At 41.4% G+C, this 19,091-nt stretch overlaps 1 protein-coding gene across 1 annotated transcript in view; it reads right to left on the bottom strand.

Moving 5' to 3' along the window:
• Window positions 1-1,838: 1,838 nt before the first annotated feature.
• The window catches only part of RYBP (RING1 and YY1 binding protein), a 41,408-nt gene continuing 24,155 nt past the window's right edge, over window positions 1,839-19,091 (bottom strand). Inside the window, exons 3-5 of the mRNA XM_074152177.1 lie at window positions 6,877-7,053; window positions 6,662-6,760; window positions 1,839-2,091 (exon numbers count right to left, since the gene is read on the bottom strand). Coding sequence (XP_074008278.1) covers window positions 1,839-2,091; window positions 6,662-6,760; window positions 6,877-7,053 — 529 coding nt within the window. The remainder of the gene's footprint in view (window positions 2,092-6,661; window positions 6,761-6,876; window positions 7,054-19,091) is intronic.

Raw genomic sequence — 19,091 nt, 5'->3', positions numbered from 1 at the left:
TGCAAAGGCACTGCCGCTCACACCTTTGAGCAGGGCTTGTAACAGACCCCTTAGTCACACATCTCTGTCACCAGTGTGAAAGGAACCTACGTCTGCTACTCAAAACCACACAGATTTTTAAAAGAAATCTTAAATCAAGTTGCCTCCACAAAGAGAAATTACTCTTGCTAAGCAAATAATTCACGATACAACAAGCTGGCACAAAGTTGTCAAAATGTGGCCCTCTTTTGTCACGCCCAAAAGTTATGCATTTGATGTCAAATGAAGCCACAGCCTCTGCGCCCGAAATTACTGCAAAGCACCCTGGGGCCACTAAATAAAGATGAAAAGCCAAAGAGGTTTGGGGTTTTTGTTCTTTTTCAAAAAAGAGTTTGTTTCACCTCTTCAGCCTAGTGTTTTAGCAGGATAATGCACGGAAGGTAAACTGTAAAGCAACACTAACAGGCCAGGAAAAGAAATTACAGTCTGAATAGCTTTAGAGCAAGAATGAAGGAGATGCTGGTCACGAACACGAGCCACATGTGCCGCTCGCTCGCCAGCACAAAGGCTTTTCCCTGCTTGTGCTCCCACAGCAGGAGACCCAGAAGCGTCCAAAGGCTGACAAGCCCAACGTCACCCCTGGACGAGATGCTGCTCCCGGAAAACGGATGGACTTTGAGGAGAAGAGCCACCCCAACAGCACGGTCAGGACAGGCGGAAGGGGGCTGAGGACGAGCGACTCGCACGCCGCTGGCTGGGACGAGCACCAGTTTGCTCCCTCAACCCGCCACGTCTCCCTGCTGCCCTCCAACCCAAAGCAAACCGCTCGAGTTCTAAAGTTATGTCGATCACCCATGCAGGAGGACAAAATTCATTAAATATAAAACCAAACGTCTGTGGGATTGGCTACGCATGACACAGCGATGCTCACGTTGCCAAAATACAGGAATCCGTGGCATTGCTGATACCGGTCTGGTCGTGAACGCTCACCCTCCAGCCGGGCAGGAACCTGCCCATCCATCTGAGTCACCCTCATGGAAACACAAGCTACCTGGAGCAATCTCTTCTCATTTCAGATCCCAAGCTATAAAAATCAAAACTGCGTGTCCAGTACGTTTTTAGCCATTGCTTAGGGAAGAAACGGGGAAGGAACAATAGAGAGAACGGGTCCCATCCAGGTTCAAACCTTCAGGAACACTTTTCACCTAAGACCAGTTCCATTTCAGTTTCAGTACTTTCACAGAAGGGGACTGTCCCAGATCTTGAACTGTTCAATTATTATTTTTTTTTTTAATCACTTCACAGTGTTTCAAGCACCAGCGTTTCCATGTATTGGTTTCAAATAACCCTTTATATATATTTATTTATATATATATTTATATATAATTTATATCAAAACTGATAGTACACAGTATAACTGGAAGAAGAACTGAACTTAAAAAGGATATGTTGAAAGAGGATGGAGTTTGTGAATGCAATAAATAAAGCCCCCTTCCCTCCCCACCCGCTCCCTACCCCAAAACAAAAAGTTGTAATGTTCATGGAAAATTGTGCACAGCAGATATTATAAAAAAGTAGATTCAGGAGCACATCCAATTATAAATGATTGTTAGGAAAATCATATAAAACAATGGAATACATAAAAGTGTCAAGAGTAATCGTTAGGGTGAGAAATTCCTTGGTGGCCAGATGCCCACGGCAAGCAGAAGTTATCCTGGTTGCATCAGTAAGAGGTCGATGTCCGAGAAAAAGCGTGTTCAAGCACAGAAGAGGCTCTCCAGGATTGGAACAGCATGGGCAGGTGGAGTGTTTGAATTTCATACCCTGATTCATAGTTTCCACAACTCCATGTGCAATTTTCAGAAAGATTCGTCGTTGACTGCCGACATGTCCCCCTTTGGCGTGGAGGAACGGGACGAGCCCTTGTCTGTGCTCTCAGAGCCCGAGCTGCTCTGATTCTGTTGTTCTGATCCTGCACTGGAGGTGACTGTAGAAGACGACGTGGAAGAGGAGCGAGTCTTTTCCTTAAAGTCTGTGATAATTACTGTGACATTTCCCACTGTGACTGCCAGCTGCTGCGCGGTACTTCTGTCCACATTTTTCAGTCTGGGTCTAAAACAAATGAGAAAACATTTATAAAAAGGATAAAAATACACGAGCAAGGAGAAATTTATTAGAAAAAGCATTCAACAAACTCGGTGTGAGTTGTCCTCCGCTCGCCTGTGCAGATGGTAATACCTGGGAGGAGAACCCACAGAATGATTTGAGTTGGAAGGGATCTTCAAGATCATCCAGTTCCAAACCCCCTGCCCTGGGCAGGGACACCTCCCACCAGACCAGGTTGCTCAAAGCCCTGTCCAGCCTGGCCTTGATCACCTCCAGGGATGGGGCATCCACAGCTTCTCTGGGCAACCTGTTCCAGCACCTCACTACCCTCACAGGAAAAAGTTTCTTCCTGAGATCTCATCTAAATCTCCCCTCTTTCAGATTAAAACCATTACCCCTCATCCTATCGCTCCACTCCCTGTTAAAGAGTCTCTCCCCATCTCTCCTGTAGGCCCTTTAGGTATTGGAAGGCTGCTATAAAGCCCAGGCAGCAGTAAGCGCCGCACGGTGGAGGACGAAGATTCGACCTTCTGCTCCCCGCGACAGCCCAGGCTGCGAGGAGAGACCTGTCCTGCAGAGCTCTGCAAAGGGCGCTCTGCTGCAGTTATCCCTAATCCAGCTCCGCCAGAAAGGAGGACACGACAGCAGAGCCAAGGGGACAAGAGCCAGACAGAGTGAAGGATCTCCTCCCCAAGGGGCAGATGAAAGAGTTCTCTTATCTAAATTCACCATCTCATCATGTGCCCTGATGTTATGAGACAAGGCTGTGACTCTGCAATACAAAACCACATGAAAGCATTTGACCACGGCTCTTTCATTCCCATATTGGAACTCTGCAGCTGCAAACAACACAGGCACCGGGACAACTTGGCTTCTCTTTCAACTGCTTTGAGCTTATACAAATCAGATGCCCGATCAGCCTATGTATAAAATCACTCAAAATGTTCCCTCTGGAACCGAGGCTATTGTAAATAAAATCCAGAATGTACGACGGTATTTCTTTCAGCTAGTGCTTTTGGTTGGGGGAACGGGAGAGAAAAAAAAAAAAAAAAGGGAAAAAAAAATCAAAACCACCAGAAAAGAACACACTGGTATTTATAGCTCGGGATTATCTCAGTAATTTGCATGCTGTGCTATCATTCAATTAGTAATGTAGCTAATAAGGGTCTAGACTCTAGGAAGCTGACATTCATGCACATTTCAGGGGCTGGTCCAAAGCTGTGATACAACAAATCTTGGACACTCCTCCAGCTACCAGCAAATTCCAAGTCAGCTGCACCGACTGCTGCAATTTACAGCTTTTGCTCCTAATTAAGGGTCAGGCTTAAGCAGCTGAATATTCCCAATAGGAAAATTAAAAAGGAGAGTCTTTATACATCAGTGAAAAGTAGCTTGCTGAGAACTGCCTTATTCCAAGGGATGGAGGGAAGTTTAGTTTACTTTGGGATCAAGCTCCAGCTTTTAAACCAATTTGCCTTTCCTCCTCCTCGTCTGCGGCACACTGGGCTAGTCCGGGCAAAACAAAAAAAAAAAAAAAAAAAAAGGAAATTAAGCCAACTTTGTATTTGCCATGCATGCTCAATGGCTTGCAGTGGTAAATTAGCAAAGGGAAAGCTCTTAAGTAGTAGTTATCCAAGCGGTATTTTAGAACCTGACAGACTAGAAAAAAAGTATTATGTACAGCTTCAAAAATAGAACAAATTTATTTCCGCAAAGTTCCTTACCAAAAATGAACATACTGCACCATAAATAGTATTTTTCATATCTAACCCAGGAGGTTGTTTCAATTTTTAACCAGTAACCCAGGAAAAGCATTTCTAATAGAGAGAAAATACAATTCAAACACCGCTGGGCTGGGATAACCGTCAGTAAAACCTCCTACTTGAAAAGAGCCCCTTCGTTTAGTGCCTGGCCTTTTGGAAGCCGTAGCTGAGCTCAGTGAATTCCTGCAGCCCCGACACACACCCCCACGTTGTACCTACGCGCTTGCAGGAGCTGGCGAATTCAACACGGAACCACAGGCCAGATTCAATGATGTCACCTTGTTTGTGGGTAAGAAGAAAGGCCAGCTAGCTCAGCGAGTTTTGGGGTTTCCGTCAGCTTTCAGATAACGTCTCAGCAGACGAAGGCTGCCCACAAGGCATCGCCGGCAAACACGGCAGCAAGAGTTCCCGGAAGCGTAGTACGCATACGTATTTTCCTCCCTAAGCCCCGAGTTCCTCTAGGAAACCCAGTTTTTCCTGTAATTTGCCTAGGTCATTTGTTTTCTCTTGTACTCAGAACCAAAAAAAAAAAATGCTGGCCCAGATACTGGAACAGACTTTACTGCCTCCACCTTTCTACAGGGTTGAACATGCACTCTCGATATTGCTTGTCGAAAGCCAGCACTGGTAGTCATAATTAGAAAAATTTTTAAAAAGGAAAGAAAAATTTTTAAAAAGGAAAGAAAAATTTTAAAATAAAAATTTTTTAAAAATAAAGAAAAATTTTTAAAAAATAAAGAAAAAAAGGCATTCTGCCCAGAAAAACTCCTGCTAACAGCAGCCTTTGAGATACTCCACGCACCAAGCACCTGAATGAAACTGCTCGTGCATCTTTAAATACCTTGATAAAGTAATATGGAAGGACTGGGGGGAAGCAGGGCTTAGATGCAGGATTTCTCAACAGTCCCACTGATTCTCGATGCCAGTTTTTAGAACCGAGCCCCCCAACCATTTCTGCCGGCGGTTTTAGGGGTCTCCCCTGTGCAAAGAGCTGATTAAGCACAGATGGAAACCCCAGACAATCTCTTCAGCACACACATATAATTTTTGCTCCCTATAGAAAGCAAAGGGATCAGCTCATTCACCTTATTTTGCAAAATTAAACACTCCAATACTTCATGTTTATAGCCATAAATGTTTATGGCCAAATAAGAAACGTGTTTCAAAACAATCAACCTGAAATCCCACAGCAAGGAATGGAATAAACTGAGATACGCGGTCAGGAACAGGCATGGTATCCAAGAAGTTGAAACAGGGTTTCTTAAAAATCCAGAGATCCTCAAAAGACAATTTACCAAAAAAAAGTTAAGAAACCTGGGCCTGAAAAGCCCTGAACAGATAACTTGTGACTCTGCAAAAATCAGAGCCTATAACAGACTCTTGACAGCACTCCTGAGTGCAGCGAATTGGAAGAAAAGTTCCACTAAACACAACACTTAAAAAGACAGATTAAGAGCTGAAGGAGATGATGTATCCCTTAAAAATAACTAGCTAGACCTGATATTATTAAGGATTAATTAGGAATGACAAAAGCTTGCCACAAAACATGGACTAAAAGACTCTGCAGTAGACAGAGTGACTCCTTCAAAGAGTAAAAACGATTATTTGATGTAATCTATCAATTTAATATTATGTCATTAGTCAAGTGCATCAAGTCTCCTGCATCCTAACTCTCAAAATTAAGTACCATTTCTAAAAGAACAGGACAAAAAAAAAAAAAAAAAATCATTGCAATAAAGCTATATTCCTCTAATCAAATCAGAAATGGACAATTTGATCTTTGGGAGCTGAGGAAGAGTTAACAGCAGTCCCTGCAAACAGCTCGGTCTTTAGCACAGCAAATCTCACTACATTCAAGTGAGTTACTGTATACAGGATATTCACCCTTATTAAACATTTTCGTGCTATTATTTAAAAACTTTCAAGACAGTTTTCTGCAGAGTCACGTTTTACCAACCTCAATGCTAACAGCAGCGTGAACTGTATTACCCTTGTGCTTTACAACTGTTTGCAGGTAACTAATATTGTTCCAGTTCACCTGGCTTCACTATAACATATTTATATTACAGCACATTTTTAAAAAGAGATGCAATTCCTATACAGCCCACATAGGCAAAGCACCCAGTTGAATTCTGCCTCTAGTAGCTAAGATCAATAATATAAAAACTGTTCTTTGATGCTGAAATTTTGATTTAAGAAATAAAGCACAAGACACCACTTAAAGAAAACCAGTGTGGAGTACAGGCAAGACTAGGAATAAACCTCTGTCCATAGAGAGCTACTTGTTTGAAACTTAGACAAATATGAAACCAACCATTCATGCTTTTTGTTGATAGCAAGATTCTAGCAAATCTGTTCACGCAGTCTTACTTCTCGTAAACTTGGAAAATTATCTTGACAATTACAGTGACTGAATTACAGATAAGAAAGTAAAAAAGTAACCTTTGTTACTGCTATCGAGTGATGATAAGAATTTGATAAAGACCACTACGATTGCTGGTTAATGTCTTTCCCTCACTGTGTTTTACAGGCAAAAGCATTACTGCCCACTTGACAATACGATTATTTTAGCAGAGAAGTGAAAAATGAATGGACAACAGACCAAATATTTTCAATGTCTGAATCTGCCCTCATCAGCAGAGTGTCTTGAGTGCTTGGACACAGAGAAGGCTCCTGCCCACTGCTGAACCGGCCACACTAATGCTGGCAGCCCCCGTGGGTCACAGAGTACCCTCTGCCCATCAAAAGAACAGTGTCTGCTATTTAACACAGAGTTCTCAGAGACCGAGAGCTTAACTTTAGTATAAAGTTACCTTGAAGTGTGATTTGAGTCGCTGGTCTTTGTTGTAGTATTCCCAGACTGTATACTGTTTGCTTCGCTGGGAGGGTCTTTCACAATATCTGACTTTGGTCTGTAAGAATTGGAGGGAAGAGGGAAAGAGTACAATTTTAGATTAACCACACAATTAGTCAATGCACAGCACTACCAACATCACTCCACGTTTAATAGCGCATCCTTCAAACTTACTTAGTCTTCTTGTTAGTGTTCTTCTTTGTAACACTTGGACTAATTTCCTTCTCTTTGTCAGGTTTTTCTTTGTCTTGTTTTTCCACTTTCTCCTTCTTCTCCTTCTTAGGAGGTGGTGGGGTTGCATATTGCTGGGCAACTTGTTGTGCCACCAACTGAGAGTTTATCCTAGGTTTTCTATAATGACAATAAAAAAAAGAGAGATCTATAGTCAATTTTACACAGTAAAAATGACTTTACCAAAAGCAGTATAAAGATTTATTTCAGCAACCAGGGAAGAATACTCCATTTATAAAGAAACCAAATAGACGTCCTTATTTAATGTGAAATGCTACTGCTGCTACCAAACAAGATAGAAATTTTAAAATTCTTAAGAAATACTCCAAACTGCTGTTTCATCAGTTTTTAGCCTCATCTAACATTCTTAAGTATAGTGCTCCCTTTCTTCCATCCATATCATGAGATCACAGCCAATTTTGGGGGCACAATAGTGAAAAAGCAGCTTTTAAGCAGCCAAGTCTCACCGCGGCTACACTTTAAGAGAAGGAACAGAGTGATAAAAATAAGTTTCCTGATAAACATCGGTCTCCTTCGTATCTTTCAATTTAATTTTTCAAACAAGCTTCTGGTTCCCTGAAGCAGCAAACCTCGCACAAATAACAAAGAACAAGAGAAGGTAACTGAGATGACTTTGTCCCAGGGCTGGGACCGAAGCTCTCTGGCAGGAGCTCAGAAGACAAGTGGGTATTGAGGCTTCCCCGGGGAACGGCTGTGCCAGCCTCCGACACACCATCTTCACACAATGGTCTCCAGTCCCCGATGGCGCTCGGACAAAATACACAAGCAAACTGTCTTTCAAAGACTACTTCCATTTCAAATTATGATTTATTAAAAAAAAAAAAAAAAAAAAAAAAAAAAAGAAAGCTTCGTATGTAACCCATACCTTGGTTACTGATGCTCAGATAATCTCATGGAAATTTGTACCTTCCTCATCCAAACTCACATCTCCTCTCAGCTTAACAACTGGAAACCTCTCCCTCCTGCCCTGCCGTATCAAAAAGCAGTTTATACTCTGAACACTCTCACTATTCATGATCGAATCCACCTCTTCAACATGCCAGAAAGATCTATGCTCCCCATGTCCACACAGCTTGGGGGGAGGAGGAGAGGGGAGAGAAAACCAGGTTATCAACTCCATTAGTGTTCCATTATGAGCCGAATACTAATTGCAACAGTTGCTCATGCTTGTCTTTAGCCGTTATATTGGTCATAAATATTCAGATTCAGATTTTCTGCCTAGATTGGACTACAACAGATTGTCAATGGAAGTAGTACACAAGTATCATTAAGTCTACAAGTGGAACATGGGAACCCAAGGGTTTCTGCTGCAGAGCTCTGTACCCGCACCCAGATTTTACTACAAACATCTTGAGAGACTTTCTGAAGAAGCTACTTAGTGGTTTCACGTGTTTTAAAAAAATAATCATACATACAGGTTGCCCAGAGAAGTTGTGGCTGCCCCATCCCTGGAAGTATTTAAGGCCAGGCTGGATGGGGCTTTGAGCAACCTGCTCTAGTGGAGGTGTCCCTGCCCAGGGCAGGGGGGTTGGAACTCGATGATCTTTAAGGTCCCTTCCAACTCTAACCATTCTATGATTCTATGAAAACACTCAATTACTCAGATGTAACCTCTGTGTTTGAAATGATACATACAGATAATGGAACACCCAGAAAAGTTCTACTACCTGTCAGAGGAAAATCCAAGTATCTAAGTATCTCTTGGCACTGGTTTTCTGCTTAATGGTACCAAGATGCTCTTATTGAAGCCAGATATACCCAAATATTTCATTTCACTACCACAGCTTATTATGAAGTCTATGCAACAGGTTGTAATCGGGACCCTGACCCATCTCAACACTACTGGCATTTGTATTTTTCACCCAACACAGAAACTGTAACTCATGTGATGCCATAATCTGCATCACTTCTGAGTGAACAAAGATGATCTGATCTTCAGCTATCACAACTACGATACTGAAAGGTTTTGCAGATCAGATCAAGCAGTTACCTGTTCCACAGAACAGTGAGGGGATTTAGCACCCTCGCATTTAAAATCCCATATACAGCAATTTCTGTCTGTGTCAAAAACACGGAAGAAAAAGTGTTCTGGTTACACAGAAAAGATTTTTCAGATTGATGCAACCACACTAAAAGCTGACAACGTTAGCTTGTGTCAAGCAACCTGCTAACCGCCTACTCAAAAAAAAGAAAAAAAAAAAAAGGGAAAAAAGAAAAGAGATAAAGTGTCATCAAATCTTCAAAGAGAGGGCAGATACCATCTCCCTACAGGATTATACATGATTAACCTCACTGCTTGAAGCTGCCACTTCTGCCCAGACTTACAGTTATTTGCTGTTTACACAACCAGCTAAGTCAGAAACCCCAGCCATTCATGGGAAATCCCAATTCAAGAATCCGAGAGCACCTTCACGGTTTTTCTACTGTGCACGACTGCTGCGTCTGCTGGCGATGTTATTTCTGAGCCTTATGTCCAACCTCCACAGCTATCGAGCTGCCGTTCCTGTTGCAGGAGTGCTGCACTGCTTGAATGAAGACACAAATTTTAAAATGGAAACTTCAACTAAAATAAAATTAAAAAAAAAAAACCAACACACAAATAAGCCACATTTCCCTAGGGAAGGCTGGAATCCAAAAAAGACCAGCCTTAAAGTACTCCTGGGGAGACACTTCGCTCTGTGCTCTCCTGCTCCTTATCTGTGCCTGTGACAGCACGCTATATTTATTAAGTTTTATGATTTTTTGGCCAGGCACTGACATAACCAGCACAGCTTCTCCAAAATGCATATTAGCATATTCCTTCTGACCGGCCACGAAGGCTCGCTGGTGAGGGCAAACCCCAAACTGAAAGCGAAGAGAGCAGGCAGCAGGGCACAGGCAGGGACCGGCTGGTGGGGGTTCTTCTGCCACACCAAGGAAGGGAGCGGAAAGCTGCCGAGACTTTGGCCAACACCGAGCACGTTTCAAGATCTGCTGTACTACTAAAACATATTTATTTTAACTAGTGCAAATAACCCAATAGCTTTCCAATTCCTAATTTGGCTGTTTCACTCACAATAGCAGCAAGCTTAAGAAGGTTAAAAAACAGGTAAGTCAAGCAACTGGCATATTAAAATTAATAATAATAATAGGAGTAATAAAATCCTTCAAATACTGCCCACACTGTCACTACAGCCAGGATACACTGGTTACAAGCCCTTTACAGAGAAGCCAAGCAAAGCAAGTAGAGCAGCGCATTTTTAACCACAGCAAACTATAACCATAGTAACCACAATCGAGTAAAGCAGCTGCAATATCCAAAACTTGCTCCAAGTTTCCCCGCCTACTAAAAAACACACTTCAAGGGCTGCCACTGCTCTAGTCCAGCACCCCTTGCACAGACCATCCCGCCCCGGACACTGCTCCTGCCACCCCAGCCACACATGCCATATCCCCGTCACGTTTGTCAAAGCAGCCTCCCTCCACATGAGTGCTGAGAGTTCTTCTCCAGCTGTGGCAGCAGGTAAGCTTGCACTGCCTTCTAGAAATAAGGAAAAAAGTAAATTCAATCGTATTTTGCAGTGGGTATTAGTCATCTTCCCTTTCAGAATTTGAACAAGGAAGAAAAAAAAAATAATCAGTGGAAATAAAGAAGCCTTATTCCCACTTGGGCTACAACGATTTTACGTGCTCTGGCTTCTACTCCAGAATTCAGAGTCATTACAACAGTAAGATCCCTTTTATTCTTTTTCTGTTTTTGAACACTACGATGTGTCTAAGACTCCCTTGCCCCTAATTTTATCCCAGCTGGCCTTTTTTTTTTTTTAATGATTTTTTTTTTTCCAGTCTCCAATCAGAATGCTTCAACCCAAATACACCACTATTGTATTAAACTATCACTTGAACAGAGTAACCTGAACAGAAAGCTGAAAGCACTTCTGAATTTTTCGTAAGAATAAACAGACACAGACACAAGCATTAATCATTTTTTACCCCCAAAACCGCTCATCAGCTTACTTTCTGTAACATTAAACCATTCCTACAAAGAATACATCTAAGTGACAAAAATCAAGCTTCTCCCAAGCTTTCTAACCAGCACTTGCACTCAAGGAACAACTATATTGTCATTTACTGCAAGGTTTAAAGTATCAACTTTACAGACAAACCAGAGTTAACAAGTCCCAACTTCCAAAAAAAATTATTTAAAGCAATGCAATACTTAGGAATTCCGGAACCAAGTGTAATACTAAGCAGAGACATCACATGCTGAGCCGCGGTGCTGCTGCTTCTCACAGGCCACCAGCTCTTCCCAACGAGAGGAAGAAGATGCCTGTTTTTAATCTCTGTTCCCCGGTCCGTGCTGGGTCCCCTCTGACACCAGTGGCACCCAATGTCTGCTACAAGGGACACTGCTTGATTCTCCCCAACCTGTGTCCCAATTTTCCCCCAATTTAAGTGACAGCCTGGGTAAAGACTCAACCATCAAGATCCAACATTTGCGTTACAAAATACCCAAACATTATCCTTTTTCTTTTTTCAACATAAAAAGGATTGTCTTCTCCGTCTAAAAATTAGAGCAATTAAACTAAATTAAACTGTGCTTTCAAAGCTATGATGGGTCAAATAAATTGTTTCATGTTAGACAAACAGTAGTTTGAATCACAGGAGCAGATATTTGCACCACAGTTCATCATCTTTGCAGCAAGGACATACAGATAGACAAATAAATTTCAGCTTTTTTATGTATTCCCAGTGTTTACCACCAAGCCTTTACTATCAACTATTGTAAAAGGGAGCATTTGTGTGTCATTTAATAGCAGACATGCACAGAAACCTTATGACTCCAAATACTACACCCCAAGATTGTCACATTAAGTGACACCGGGATGTTTGGCTCATGGGAAGTGGAATAAAAGCAAGACCTTTCATGAAGGGCTCACTGCTTATGTTACTGTGCTCTTGAAAACAGAAAAAATCTGTACTTTAAAGGTTCTGGCAAGTACCCCGCAGTGCTTCACCACCTGCATTTTCTTCTGTATCTCAAAGCTTCCCTTTAAAGCCTGTCTCAGGACCAAATCCAGAGCACTGATGCCCAGGAATCCCACTGCTCCGCTCCTAACCCCTGCGCCGGGCTTAGGAGTAGAGCAGCACAAATCACACCGCACATCCAACACACGGTACTTACTCGGACCCAGATCTCAACAGGGATATAGGAGGATAAGTTTCACCATATTTTTCGCGTGACCCTAATTTCTGTGTCTGTTTGGGATTTCTTTGGCCCCGCTGCCTTGAGAAAAGGCGAGCCACCCGCCTCCCGCAGACACAGCGGAGCAGAGGCTTTATACCCACGGCAACACACAGAGACCTTGAGGGACTCCGGCAATCCCCAGAAATGTGGATCTAATTACAATTGCTCTTACTTTCCTACAACTATGTTATCAGAAGAATGAAAGTGGCATCAAGTGGGATTTCAGAGTCAAAAGCCTCATGTAACGTGAAGTACCAAGGATTTGGATAATTTCATGCTGTTCTGGCTTTGATGCAAGAGGCGATACCGACAGACCTCTGCACCGCTCGCCATTTCTTTGAGAAAATGTGTTTCATACGCTGTGCAGTGTGAAGTACATGATTATTTTAATAATCCCAGTCACACGTGAATATATCTTTGCTCAAAGAAAAACAAGCCTAAAAGTATTTACATGCGTGTTTATAAAACAGTGCCAGAGGAGTAGTACGATAAGTGTACTCCTGAGCAATTCTGTAAAGCAAGGTTAGAAACTAACCCACAAACACTTAAAAATAAAAGTTAACATCACCTTAAAAGAGTTTGACATCCAGAAAAATCAAAGCTTTGGAGAAATTAAGCCATAAACATGATGGTGCAAACACTCATTCTTGCATGCGTATTTCCCAGCTCATTTACGATGACCACACGGTTTTAGCAACAAGAAAGAGGATAAATGGTCAAGGTGTCCATCTGCAAAGTAGTATGGAAGCTGTACACGTTTATCTGAGAAGTTCTTCGTGTAATACAAAAACACAAGGCAACAATAAAAACCTCAGAAGACAACTTAGAAGGATAAACGGCAAGAAATAGATTGAGCAGTATTTGTTGAAAGAGCAGAGTTTTCCTTTAAACACCGATGTGCTAATGCTGTGTTTTTATTTAGAAGAAAGATGTTGAAAAACAAAGAAGTTAATCTAGGGAACATCCACTTCTGGGCTGCAGGTGTTGTTTTTTCACAGCAGTGCCAGCAAGGCTGGGTTATCTTTCAGCTGAAGAACAGAACAGATTTTGCTCAAACCTTACGCAGAAGGACACAGCAACGTGTCTGAAAGGCTGTGTTAGGTCTGAACATCTGGGAAAAAAACATGAAAGAAAACAACAGCTTTACACAAACAAAAAAACCAATAAACTAAGTACATTTAAAAGTGTAGGGCCACCTCCAGAAAACCTCCAACAAACTGTTCAACGACCATCCAAGGCTGCTGTCTCCCACCTCCTCAGAAGAGCCGAGAACAGGCAACGCAGAGATAAAGGAGCCTCAGCTTTATGATAACTGCTCCTGGCCAGAGCAACAAACCTTGAGCTGTTCAGATTTCAGAAGAAAAGTATTTAAAACTTTGTTTGTTGACTAGAAGTTTTTCAGACTTCAGGTCATTTCTCACAGTTTGAACACCCCCTACAGTAGTTACATTTTTAAACTTTAAAAATTTCAAAATCATTCAAAGTTCTTAATGTTTAGTGGTCTCAAAGGTTTAGTGGTCTTTACCAGCTCCCCTGCCTTTTAGAGGCAAAACCTGCCTTTCTTCAACTTTTCCCCCCTTTTCCTTGTTTGGTTTTTTTTTTAATCGAATTCAGAATGGGAAAGTTTCTAAAAGAAATGCAAGGTGCCATCTCCCCTTCACACAACAGGACAGGCGTTACTGGTCACAGCCTCTGTGCTACCACAGGGGAGCTGAGCCTCTGAATGATACCTGTAAAAACAATACTCAATTCTTACTTGTTACAGGAGCCTTAGCATTCCAATTTTTAATTATTTGGGCGTATCTACAAATTAAAGCATATAAATCAAAGACTTTTATTCCAAGAGTTGCCACTGCACGGATTCTGCAGCCCACATTTCTGATTTTTTTAGTGAAAACATCCTAACAATCGCAAATCCAGTACTAAGCGAGTTCCAGAACTGATCTATGAAACTATTTCAGTATGACTGCTCAATAGCATAGTGTAATAGCTTTTTCAATACTTTTACAGTTCTTTTTTAATATACATTATTTCATATAATCCCATTACAAAACAGTCTACAGTCAGGGCTGCAAGATGCTTTTAGAAGCAATTTGACCAGAATTTTGCCGTGCCCAAGCTGCGAGTACTGACATAAGTTCTCAAAACACCCATTTTAGTAGAGTACAGAACTGAAAACGGCAAATAACATTTCTTGTAACTGGTCACAATAGGCACTACCACAAATCCAAACGTGACAACAAATCGCGACCATTAATCTCATACCAAATTAAATAAAAACCATCTTATATGGTGCTCCTCGCACAGCCAGAGTTAGGACCTGGTGGGCTTCCTGCAAGAAAAGAGCCCTAAGCCAGAGAATGGGGCGATTTGGGAATTTGTTGGAAAAGTTTCAGTGGAGAAGCACCAGTGTTTGCATTTTTGCAAGTATACAGAACTTGCACAAAAGCCCTTTCCTGGCCCCAAAGGGAAAATGACAAATCACAGGCTGGGCTTTCCGGTTAAAAAGTACTGAGCCAGAGATTGATCATAAACCTGAGTCTTCTCCACCCAGTCTCACAGGCTCCACTTACCTTATTGCCCTCGGTCTGTGCTTCTCTACTACACACATTTATAAAAATAATTCAGAAAAAAGATCATAGAATCATAGAATGGTTAGAGTCGGAAGGGACCTTAAAGATCATCAAGTTCCAACCCCCCTGCCCTGGGCAGGAACACCTCCCACTAGGCCAGGTTGCTAAAAGTCCCGTCCAACACGGCCTTGAACACCACTGGGGACGTGGCATGATGTCTAACATTGTGTTGTGCACGTTTTGGACTACAGGTTTATTCTGATACGGCTCTGTGGAGGGTTCATGATACCAAGTAGTTTAAGACAGTAGCAAACAAAAGCTCCTGTACACTGGAGAACGAAGAACCATCCGTACAAGGTCTCCTGTGCAACAGCACTTCTCAAGACCAACAACCCTCCCCTTTTGCAGCTCTTTAATTTGAAATCACAAGACGGCAAAAGGAAGAGTTAAACACAAGTTGTTCTTCAGGCTTCTTCAACACCAGAGCATGGAGGGAAATAGTGGTGATGGTGAATACCAGTGCTGAGTATCAGTTATTGGAAGAGAGCCTGAGGTTTACTTAACCGCTAATAGTGTAAAATTTAAGTTACTATGTCTGCAGGAGAAAAAACAAAAGTCATGCTGAAGATTTGGAAGAATTACTGCTCTGTTTCTGCTTTTAGAGTAAGAGCCTGCCTGTAAGCCCAGGAGGCGCTGGCAACCTCGCCCATCCCCTCGTCTGTAGCACCCATCTGAGCTGCAACAGGAGATAATTTCATATCTCATCTGCAGCGACTAACGAGCGCCAGCAAAAGCCCCGAGGCTCTCCAGCAGATGCTCACCCTGCAGTTGCCTTCTCTGCCTAGTCCCAACCCCTGGCACAGACCTGCTCCGACGCCGGCGACTGCTCCTGGCTCCATCCCTGGAGCTACAGGTGGAGGCTGCAGCTCCCACGCATGGCTCCTTGGCCATGGGCACTTGTGGAGCATATATATATATATATATATTTATTTATATACAATAGCAAGGCAGCTCTGAAGAGTGTGTGTACACCGCTTAAGGCGCACCTGCACTCATCTGCTGGAATTACTTCCAATAGGAATATCCTTTAAGGACCAGAATGGGAAAAAGTCTATTACTTTTTTCATCTTTTGTTACAAAATAAAGCACGTTTCCTTAAACAAGGAGTTCAACACACTTGTAAATAAATGTAAAATTAGTAAAGAATCGGCAAAACACCAAATTTACCACATTTTAAGCATATTTGGTCTTGTGCTTATTTGGACAGTTCTTCTTCCCCACCAAACAACTTCATTATGCTTACAAATATTATAAAGCTACTTCTGATCTGTGACGATATATAAGATCTAAGACAAACGTACAAAGCCGGAACTACAGTTTTTCAGATGCTTACTTGCTCCACTATTTTACATAAAAAATAATTTTCTACTAAGATTTTTTAATGGCCCATTAAAAAAAAATCAGAAATTATGAAAAAAGAGCACAATACATCTTTCCTCTTAAAAAAAAAATTGCAATATGTAATAGATTAAAATATCATCAATTCCCAGTTGCAACATCACCCTAAATTCCAGTTGAACAAGGACAATTTTACAACTCCCCTTCTTGCTTTCCGCCTAAGCTTTTGCTTACTACCAGTAGGAGTTAGGTCCACAGCTAAGCATTCGGGGAAAAAAAGCATTCCCTCCTATTCCTCTATTGCATTTGCAGGGAAGAAGTTCTACAGCAGTAGAAAAATTGTGCTAATATACAGAAAATCCACAACCAAGTGTTTAGGAAATGAAATGCAGCCGTAAACGTAAAGATCACACCAAGCCTGAACTTGAAAAGATAGCCTTGAGATTACAAAATCATTTTTCTTAGGTATGCCAATTTCTTTGGCCATCAATAATTTTAGTCATATCTTTTAAGTGCTGCACAAGCTTCATTTCTAGAAACTTACTACAACTGCCCTCATCGCGATATTGACTCATTCGCTGATCCACTCGGAGCTTCAGGTTAATCCATCACTGAAGATTCAAATCGGTCCTTCGGCAGGTTCTACACCGAAACAGTAAAATTTGTCATGCAGCTAGTTCTGGTGTTTTCATCTACGGAGACACACCTTACTGCAAAATACTAGATGTTCCATGATTTACAAGGACTTACAAAATTGTTATGGAAAATTCACTGATCTCAGCACAAAATTTACTTGCCTACTACCACCAGAATGATGATAAAACTAAAGCCGTGTTACTTGCTTGTCAAAAACAAGCTGCTCTCACTAGCAAAAAATTTGAAAACAGTTCATAAAGCTGGCAGCAACCAAGATGTATATAATAAAATACTCAGATTTACAACAAAACCAATTACTTAAATACTTCTTCCTATTTGACTGTGTATTAAGCTATGTATAATCCTTGAAACCTCCTGTTGAGTAACAAGGTGCAGCACGAGGGTATGAGTCTGATGAAAATTTAATATGGAGATTTCCCCAAAGTTCATGGTTGTTGTTATTATAAATTAAAATAATTAAAATCTGAGGAAAAGAATAGTTTTAGCAAATCTAACTAAAGCTAAAAACTAGGAATACCAGACTTGTTGTTATAAAAGTGCTTTTCTACCGCTGCTAAAATATATATATTTCCATTTCAGACACTGAAATCTCAGGTAGTAACGGAAATTGTCACATATACACCACCCTTTAATCCAGCCTGACATGTCCCATCCAGGAGCTTCTGCCTTCAGGTTTTGGGATACTCAGGTTTCACGCTTCAACATCACAGCAGGAGAGACACCAAACTTGGGAAACGAGCAAGAAAAAGGAGAGATGCTGAGAAAATGAGCTCCCTACTGAAAAAGAGACATCAGTTAAATTCTGAAGTTGAACCCCTCCCCAAAAGTTTGTACTAGATCTAAAAAGTAAAGTACATTTCCAAAAGCACCTTTCTCTAAAAGTGTGCTATTGGTTAAGCATAAGGAAAAACCTGTAGTTTCCTCTTACAGGAAGGTGAGTTAAGAGCATTCTCTCTTTTAACACGCTCCAGCATCTCCAAATTTCAGTACGTATTGACATACAACAGCTAATAATGTAGCCTCACATACATACCACCATTCCTGAAGAGGCCTGACAATTATTTTTTTTTTTTTTTTTTTAAAGAGAAATTTTTATGGTCTAATCTATCTGCAAAAAATCAACATTTAAATAATGGGTCTAAAACACCACCTGTTGTACAGCCAGAGTTGAATGAGATTTTCAGGTTTTGAAGCTGCACAGCGATGTCAGCCATCCCGAATTTGTGTTTCGACAACACATTTCCAACATCCATAGCTTTTATTAGCAATTGAAAGGTAAATCACCTTTGAAACAAGGTGGATTTATAGAAACTCGGAGACTGGAATTTTAAAACTTATGAGTCCAAGTTTTAAAGTCTGGTCTGATGCAAAGAAATCAAGAATTTTTTTTTTTTTTAATTTTTCCCTCAAATCGCTGTCACCCTGTCAAATACTGTCCTAAGATTGGTACAGACACGACTGAAACAGCCTATGAACTACATAAACATTTTCAGCCACTTAAGCATAATGCTTAAATTTGCATAACACTTACTCTCTGAGAAATGCAGATAACCCCAAGACCTAACCCACGGATAGGGAGGCAGGACAGCTTTGTTTAAAAACAACTACGAAATTTCAACTGAGTAACTCTTTTGGAGGGATGTGCCCCTTTATCAGAGTAAAATTTCACTTGCTTGGTGACACTGGAACACTGTGCACTTAGCAAAAAAGACTTCTCTATCATTTACCAGCCAGGCTAAGTTCACATAGAAGCAAAATGAGAAACTACCATTTCTACAACAGCTGCTGAATGGTCTCAATAGGCCCTAAATCTCTAGGGATGCCATAAAAAAAAAAAAAAAAAAAAAAAGAAAAAAGGAGCCAATTGAGCAAGGCAGTAATTTTAATTCAGCTACATCAGGCACTGCAGGTTTTACCTAAATGAGAGAAACTGAGTTTTTCCAGCAAGCTAAATCTCCTTTTTATTAAAGGAAACATCAATGCTAGGATTTCCTTTCATATGAAAGCAACTTTTCAAGAGTCCTTGAACAACCAGGAATGTAGCTTTGCTGACAAAGCTCCAGCTCTGCCATTTGAGAGACACATCAGGATGCTGCTGTGCTGTTGCCCAGGAAGCCAACACAGCAGCAGCACGGGGCACTGGTACCCACAAGTGGTACCCAACCTACTCCTTCATACAATCATAGAATGGTTAGAGTCGGAAGGGACCTTAAAGATCATCGAGTTCCACCCCCCTGCCCTGGGCAGGGACACCTCCCACTAGACCAGGTTGCTAAAAGCCC

Source organism: Numenius arquata, chromosome 8, assembly GCF_964106895.1.
Source record: "Numenius arquata chromosome 8, bNumArq3.hap1.1, whole genome shotgun sequence".
Classification (NCBI taxonomy): Eukaryota; Metazoa; Chordata; class Aves; order Charadriiformes; family Scolopacidae; genus Numenius; species Numenius arquata.
Note: the sequence above shows the minus strand (reverse complement) of the source record. Positions and strands in the feature narration are given on the sequence as shown.